Consider the following 8,593-nt stretch of genomic DNA (forward strand, 5'->3'; position numbering starts at 1 on the left):
ACTCCCTGGCAAACTGTCTCTAACCAGAATAGAAAGAGGAGTGGGAGGCCCCGGTGCATAACTGAGCAAGAGGACAAATACATTAGAGTGTCTAGTTTGAGAATCAGACGCCTCACAGCTCCCTTCACAGAAGCTTTACGGTGGGATCCACACATGCGGCGATCATCCGTTCACCAACTCTGCGTCTCACAAAGACACGGAGTTGGAACCAAAAATCTTCAATTTGGACTCATCAGACCAAAGGACAGATTTCCACCTGTCTAATGTCCATTGCTCGTGTTTCTTGGCCCAAGCAGGTCTCTTCTTCTTATTGGTGTCCTTTAGTAGTGGTTTCTTTGCAGCAATTCGACCATGAAGGCCTGATTCACGAGGTCTCCTCTGAACAGTTGATGTTGAGATGTGTCTGTTACTTGAACTCCGTGAAGCATTTATTTGGGCTGCAATTTCTGAGGCTGGTAACTAATGAACTTATCCTCTGCAGCAGAGGTAACTCTGGGTCTTCCTTTCCTGTGGTGGTCCTCATGAGAGCCAGTTTCATCATAGCGCTTGATGGTTTTTGCGACTGCACTTGAAGAAACTTTAAAAGTTCTTGAAATGTTCCGTATTGACTGACCTTCATGTCTTAAAGTAATGATGGACTGTCGTTTCTCTTTGTTTATTTGAGCTGTTCTTGCCATAATATGGACTTGGTATTTTACCAAATAGGGCTATCTTCTGTATACCCCCCCTACCTTGTCACAACACAACTGATTGGAAAAAACGCATTAAAAAGGAAAGAAATTCCACAAATTAACTTTTAAGAAGGCACACCTGTTAATTGAAATGCATTCCAGGTGACTACCTCATGAAGCTGGTTGAGGGAATGCCAAGAGTGTGCAAAGCTGTCATCAAGGCAAAGGGTGGCTATTTGAAGAATCTCAAATATGAAATATATTTTGATTTGTTTAACACTTTTTTGGTTACTACATGATTCCATGTGTGTTATTTAATAGTTTTGATGTCTTCACTATTATTCTACAATGTAGAAAATAGCAAAAATAAAGAAAAACCCTTGAATCAGTAGGTGTGTCCAAACTTTTGACTGGTACTGTATGCTAGTTTTATATGTGTGTATCCCAACAGGCTACCACGCGCCACTGGACCTGTACCCAGAGTTCCACCGTATCTCCCGGGACCCGTCTCTCCACACGGTCCCAAAGGGCCGGCCCGTCAGTGTGTGCGTTGGGAAAGAGTGGTACCGGTTCCCCTCCAGCTTTCTGCTGCCCAACAAGTCAGTCTCTCTCTCTCTCTCTCTCTCTCTCTCTCTCTCTCTCTCTCTCTCTCTCTCTCTCTCTCTCTCTCTCTCTCTCTCTCTCTCTCTCTCTCTCTCTCTCTCTCTCTCTCTCTCTCTCTCTCTCTCTCTCTCTCTCTCTCTCTCTCTGTCTCTCTCTGTCTCTCTCTGTCTCTGTCTCTGTCTCTGTCTCTCTCTCTATCGCTCTCTCCTCTCCCTCCCTCTCTCTCTCTCTCTCTCGATATCACATACATTATCAAGCATTTCACACATGTTATCCAGATACTGACTGTTAGCACTTGGTTGTCTATAGCAGCTTCCCACAAGGCTTTAGGTTTCTGAGTGTTCTTGATTGCGTTGTTTTAGAATGCCAGTGTGTGACTCCTCCCTCTCTTCAGCTGGCAGCTGCAGTTCATCCAATCAGAGTTCAGAGGGCAGCTGCCCCAGCCGTACGCTGACGGCCCATTGGCTACTCAAACTGTCCCCGCCCACATGAACGACCAGAACCTGGAGGAGCCAACCAGATACGTGAGTCTCTGACCTGTGTTGTGTGATGGTTGAGTTGTGTGGTGGTTGTGTTGTGTTGTGTGGCTGTTGTGTGCCGGTTGTGTTGTGTGCCGGTTGTGTTGTGTTGTGTGCCGGTTGTGTTGTGTTGTGTGCCGGTTGTGTTGTGTTGTGTGCCGGTTGTGTTGTGTTGTGTGCCGGTTGTGTTGTGTTGTGTGGCGGTTGTGTGGTGGTTGTGTTGTGTGGCGGTTGTGTTCTGTTGTGTGGTGGTTGTGTTGTGTTGTGTGGTGGTTGTGTTGTGTGGCGGTTGTGTTGTGTTGTGTGGTGGTTGTGTTGTGTTGTGTGGCGGTTGTGTTCTGTTGTGTGGCGGTTGTGTTGTGTTGTGTTGTGTGGTGGTTGTGTTGTGTGGCGGTTGTGTTGTGTTGTGTGGTGGTTGTGTTGTGTGGTGGTTGTGTTGGCAGAGGTGTAAAAAGTACCCAGTTGTCATAGTTAAGATACCTTAATAGGAAATGACTCAAGTGAAAAAAAAGGATCATGAGGAAAGATAATGTTGTTGAAATCCTGGGCAGAGGCTAAACTGAAGTGGAGGCAAATGTTTTGTAATATTCCTTTCTGGTGGAGCTTCAGCATGGAACAGGTGTCTGGTGATGAGGAAGAACAGGTGTCTGGTGATGAGGAAGGGCAGGTGTCTGGTGATGAGGAAGAACAGGTGTCTGGTGATGAGGAAGGGCAGGTGTCTGGTGATGAGGAAGGGCTGGTGTCTGGTGATGAGGAAGGGCTGTCTTACCGTTGTGGTTATAAATCATGGTCAGCAGCAAAGTGTCTTCAGAACTGTATTTGCCTCATCCTCTCCTAAAATTGTTTGTTCTCTCTCTCATAAAGCTGTGATTTGAGAATAGCCAATGCCTAGCACCTATAGACTCCCACTTTCATTCGTAGTCTTTTTTAAAGCGGCAACTTTAGGACAACACCTTCTTAGGCTATTAGAATCTTTTGGAAATAAGATACTGTTGATAACTTTAACTGGTCTTAAATATTATTATAGGCTTAATCAAATAATAATGTCTAAATCATCTGAAATCAACTTCATATTTGCTTTGATGTTACTTAAAGGTAATTTGGCCATAAAAAATAAAATAGAAAAACATGCTCACATGCCCCCATCACTTCCATTGATTGTTAGATTACGGTGGGTAGTTAGCTGGAGGTTGTAGTGGCTGTTTAAAGAACTGAACCATGGATTCCAGTTTCTCCGTTTCTCCTGGCCCATAGACTACTTTCAGGGTGAGGAACCATCTCACATCAAGTTGTAAAATAAACTCCTTTAAACTGGTCATAGTTTTCTATAGGCTATTGATATTGTTTGTTCTCATTATTAGTCCTCTGGATACCTCACGTTTTTAGGCTATTCAAATCACTTTTTCAGATGGAACTCTGTTAGAGTAATTCATTGTTTGATCGGGAGAAAGCCATGCATAAAACAATGACAGCCTTCAGTCATATTCATATTGAATGTAGAGACAAAGGAATATAGCCTACATTTTTAAAAACCGCTAGACACAAGATGGTTAAAGGCGTGTCCGTAAAATAATGAAAAGGTTTAGGCTATGAGGCCCATGCATCCGACAGAAAGAGGCGGGGGAGAGAGGCGGGGGAGAGAGGCGGGGGAGAGAGGCGGGGGAGAGAGACGGGGGAGAGAGGCGGGGGAGAGAGGCGGGGGAGAGAGGCGGGGGAGAGAGGCGGGGAGAGAGACGGGGGAGAGAGACGGGGGAGAGAGGCGGGGGAGAGAGGCGGGGGAGAGAGGCGGGGGGAGAGAGACGGGGAGAGAGGCGAGGGAGAGAGGCGGGGGAGAGAGGCAGGGGAGAGAGGCGGGGGAGAGAGGCGGGGCAGAGAGGCGGGGGAGAGAGGCGGGGGAGAGAGCGAGAAACTGTATTAACAAAAGTCAGACATGCTTTGCTTCTGTGCTCAGTGACATGTTTTTTAAATGACAGTTTGTCATCAAACCAGATACCAAGATATTTGTAGGAAGGACCTCGCTCAATTTGTGTACCGTTCAAACTAGTCTTTACAAATTCATTTAAATCTGCGGTATGGGACCTAGAAAAAAAGCATGCATTTTGTTTGCATTTAGCACTAACTTTTGATTTGGATGGACTCCGTCATTCCTGTAGAGTATCTTCTGTTTCCAGATGGTGTCAAAGTTATCTATAAAAGTGATTCCAACAGAGCTACAGTAATCATTTAGCCTGGTGTGTAATGCCAGTAGCCTGCTGAATATTTTACACCCGCGGCCCAACAGGTAATTGGCCGCTTTTTTGAATTTTTCAGAATCTGTTCTTTAAAATCCAGTTTCAGCAGTTCCGAGCTAGCCCTCCTGATGTCGTTTGACCCCACATGAACTACGACAGCGTTGGCACCCGTCGGCTGTCGTAGAACGGTCAGAAGCATCCTTGTAATGTCCTGTACCGGTGCTCCTGGGCAGCAGCCTTGTAATGTCCTGTACCGGTGCTCCTGGGCAGCAGCCTTGTAATGTCCTGTACCGGTGCTCCTGGGCAGCATCCTTGTAATGTCATGTACCGGTGCTCCTGGGCAGCAGCCTTGTAATGTCCTGTACCGGTGCTCCTGGGCAGCACAGGGTTTTCCCCCGGGAACAGAGATGTTTCTTACCATAGAGCTGCTGATGACGACAGCTGGAGCAAAGGCTGAGGAGGTCCGGCCGTTCTTTCGCCTCGAGTGGTTTCACAAACCCCTCGAGGACCGAAGGGCGGTGGGGCCCGATGGATCCGAGCCAGCTGTAGTATCCGTAATGGATGATGGACCCGAACCGGCTGTAGTATCCGTAATGGATGATGGACCCGAACCGGCTGTAGTATCCGTCGTGGATGATGGACCCGAACCGGCTGTAGTATCCGTCGTGGATGATGGACCCGAACCGGCTGTAGTATCCGTCGTGGATGATGGACCCGAACCGGCTGTAGTATCCGTCGTGGATGATGAAAGGGTGGTGGGGCCCGATGGACCCGAACCAGCTGTAGTATCCGTCGTGGATGATGGACCCGAACCGGCTGTAGTATCCGTCGTGGATGATGAACCCGAACCGGCTGTAGTATCCGTCGTGGATGATGAACGGGCCGGATTCTTAGACCGTCTCTCGGTTGGATGGGGGGGGGGGGGCTCCGAGGATCTGAACCCGAGGTAGAAGCCACCGGAGACAGATCAGAGGACGAAGGCGCATATACACTATATACACACTATATATATATATATATATATACACACTATATATATATACACACTATATATACACACTATATACACACTATATATATATATATATACACACTATATATATACACACTATATACACACTATATACACACTATATACACACTATATATATACACACTATATACACACTATATATATATATATACACACTATATATATACACACTATATATATACACACTATACACACTATATACACACGCACTATATATATACACACTATATATATACGCACTATATATATACGCACTATATATATATATACGCACTATATATATACACACTATATACACACTATATATATATACACACTATATATATATACACACTATATATACACATATATACACACTATATATACACATATATACACACTATATATACACTATATACACACTATATATATACACTATATATACACTTACACACTATATATACACTTACACACTATATACACACTATATATACACTTACACACTATATATACACACTATATATAGAAAGGTATGTGGACACCACTTCAAATTAGTGGATTCGGCTATTCCAACTCAGCCGTTGCTGACAGGTGTATAAAATCGAGCACACCGCCATGCAATCTCCATAGACAAACATTGGCAGTAGAATGGCCTTTGTAAGTGCCCCAATGCAAAGTGCAAGCTGTAAAGTTTGGTGGAGGAGGAATAATGGTCTGGGGCTGTTTTTCATGGTTCGGGCCCCTTAGTTCCAGTGAAGGGACAACTTAACGCTACAGCATACAATGACATTCTAGACGATTCTGTCCTTCCAACACTGTGGCAACAGTTTGGGGAAGGCCCTTTCCTGTTTCAACTCCATATTAATACCCATGATTTTGGAATGAAATATTCGACAAGCAAGTGTCCACATACTTTTGGTTATGTGGTGTACCTCCGGATCCGATCTGTTATCGGAAGCCCCCAGGGAAGAAGGTGCCGGAACCTCTGGATCCAGGGCAGGGAAGCTGTTTCTAGCCTGTGTCCGGTCCGGGCTTAACTTCGCCAAGGAAGCCCTCGTTGCCAGAGGTCGCTGTTTTCGACTTTCACGGCAAGTGACATATCTCCATGGCTGGTTGGTAGGATCGAGAACAGGAACAGCCAAGTCATCCAGGAGCATCCTGCTAACTCCATTCACCAGGGAAGGGAAGGGATCCCTGCAGAGGACCGGCTGTGGAGAGCCAACAGGGCGGCGACACTTCCACCAGACCAGAGCGGCATCCGGCTACTGGGGTAAAATAACAATTTTAGTACAGGTCACAATGGTGGGTAGTATATGGGGCTTTGGTGACAAAACGGATGGCACTGTGATAGACTACATCCAATTTGCTGAGTTGAGTGTTGGAAGCTATTTTGTAAATGACATCGCCGAAGTCAAGGATCGGTAGGATAGTCAGTTTTACGAGGGCATGTTTGGCAGCAAGAGTGAAGGAGGCTTTGTTGCAAAACAGGAAGCCGATTTCTAGTTTTAACTTTGGATTGGAGATGCTTAATGTGAGTCTGGAAGGAGAGTTTACGGTCTAACCAGACACCTAGGTATTTGTAGTTTTCCACATATTCTAAGTCAGAGCCGCCGAGAGTAGTGATTCTAGTCGGGCAGGCGGGTGCAAGCAGCGTTCGGTTGAAGAGCATGCATTTAGTTTTACTAGTGTTTAAGAGCAGTTGGAGGCTACGGAAGGAGTGTTGTATGGCGTTGAAGCTCGTTTGGAGGTTTGTTAACACAGTGTCCAACATTCTTTGTCGTTTATCTTAGTTTCATATTGTAATTTCTTCTTTTTATTCAGTTTAGTCACATGATTTGCAGTATCTTTGCCAATCGGTTGCACAGCCGGACTTATTTGCCATTCCTTTTGCCATCCCTCTCAACCATATCGTTTTTCAATTCCTTATCAATCCAAGGGGATTTAACATTTTTGACAGTCATTTTCTTACATTTTAGTCATTTAGCAGACACTCTTATCCAGTTAATGAGTGTATACATTTTCATACTGGCCCCCCATGGGAAACGAACCCACAATCCTGGCGTTGCAAGCGCCATGCTCTACCAACTGAGCTACAGGGGACTTCATGGGTGTGTGCTTATTCGTAACTGGAATAAGCAATTTCATAAATTTGTCAAGTGTACCATCTGGTTGCTCCTCATTACACACCATAGACCAACAAATATTCTTTACATCAACAACATAGGAATCACTACAAAACTTATTGTATGACCTCTTATACACTATATTAGGCCCAGCCTTTGGAACTTTGGCTTTCCTAGATATGGCTACTATATTGTGATCACTACATCCGATGGATTTGAATACTGCTTTAAAGAAAATTTAGTAAAGATGTGATCAATACATGTTGTTGATTTCTTTCCTGTGCTGTTTGTAACTACCCTGGTAGGTTGATTGATAACCTGAACCAGGTTGCAGGCACTGGTTACAGTTTGAAGATGTTTCTTGAGTGGGCAGCTTGATGAAATCCAGTAAATATTGAAATCACCCAGAAGATATACCTCTCTGTTGATATCACATCACCTGGTCCTGTGTAGCTCAGCTGGTAGAGCATGGCGCTTGTAATGCTAAGGTAGTGGGTTTGATCCCCGGGACCACCCATACACAAAAATGTATGCACACATGACTGTAAGTCGCTTTGGATAAAAGTGTCTGCTAAATGGCATATTATATTATATTATATTATTATCAAGCATTTCACACATGTTATCCAGATACTGACTGTTAGCACTTGGTGGTCTATAGCAGAATGGGCTTTAGGTGAGGCAGATGAACCTGTAGCCATATTACTTCAACAGTATTTAACATGAGATCCTCTCTAAGCTTTACAGGAATGTGGCTCTGAATATAGACCGCAACACCACCCCCATTGGTATTTCTGTATTTTCTGTAAATGTTATAACCTTGTATTGCTACCACTGTATCATCAAAGGTATTATCTAAATGAGTATCAGAGTTAGTCAGAATATGAATGTAATTTGTTACTAGCAAGTTATTGACTTCATGAACCTTGTTTCTTAGGCTACATATGTTAACGCTGGCTATTTTTAACACTTTTCTGGGATGCTTGATTGTTTTCAATGCTTTACTTGGAGGCTTATCAGAAGTAGACATGACAATGTTATTTATGTTTGAGCTGATAGTGCAGGGTGAGCTGCACACAGTGGACTTCCTAATAGGGCACACTGCCTCAGTGCTAACAGTATAACTCTGGTTCATAGACACATGATTACTGAATAGCTGTAGGATCAGCAGAGGCATTCAGGGCAGTAAGAGGGACATACATTAAGTTACTTACATTGTGTCTGCCAACGCCCCAGGGATAATGTACATTTTCTGCAGCATTACGAAAACTCAACATCACAATGGTAGGGATTATCTAAACTGGGCTTGAATCATTGATAAATCAATCTCTAAACGCAGCCTTTAAATGCGTGGACAGAGTCCAGTAGCCAAAATTATTTGGATGGACTCTGTTATTCCTGTAGAACATCTTCTGTTTCCAGAATGTGTCAAAGT

At 44.3% G+C, this 8,593-nt stretch overlaps 1 protein-coding gene across 2 annotated transcripts in view; it reads left to right on the forward strand.

Annotated features, from left to right (window-relative positions):
* The window catches only part of alg9 (ALG9 alpha-1,2-mannosyltransferase), an 80,013-nt gene that overhangs the window by 69,127 nt on the left and 2,293 nt on the right, over positions 1 to 8,593 (forward strand). For both annotated transcript variants that reach the window (XM_041893384.2, XM_041893385.2), the window contains 2 exons: positions 1,123 to 1,270; positions 1,669 to 1,798. In XM_041893384.2, coding sequence (XP_041749318.1) covers positions 1,123 to 1,270; positions 1,669 to 1,798 — 278 coding nt within the window. The remainder of the gene's footprint in view (positions 1 to 1,122; positions 1,271 to 1,668; positions 1,799 to 8,593) is intronic.

Source organism: Coregonus clupeaformis, chromosome 13 (assembly GCF_020615455.1).
Source record: "Coregonus clupeaformis isolate EN_2021a chromosome 13, ASM2061545v1, whole genome shotgun sequence".
Lineage (NCBI taxonomy): Eukaryota > Metazoa > Chordata > Actinopteri > Salmoniformes > Salmonidae > Coregonus > Coregonus clupeaformis.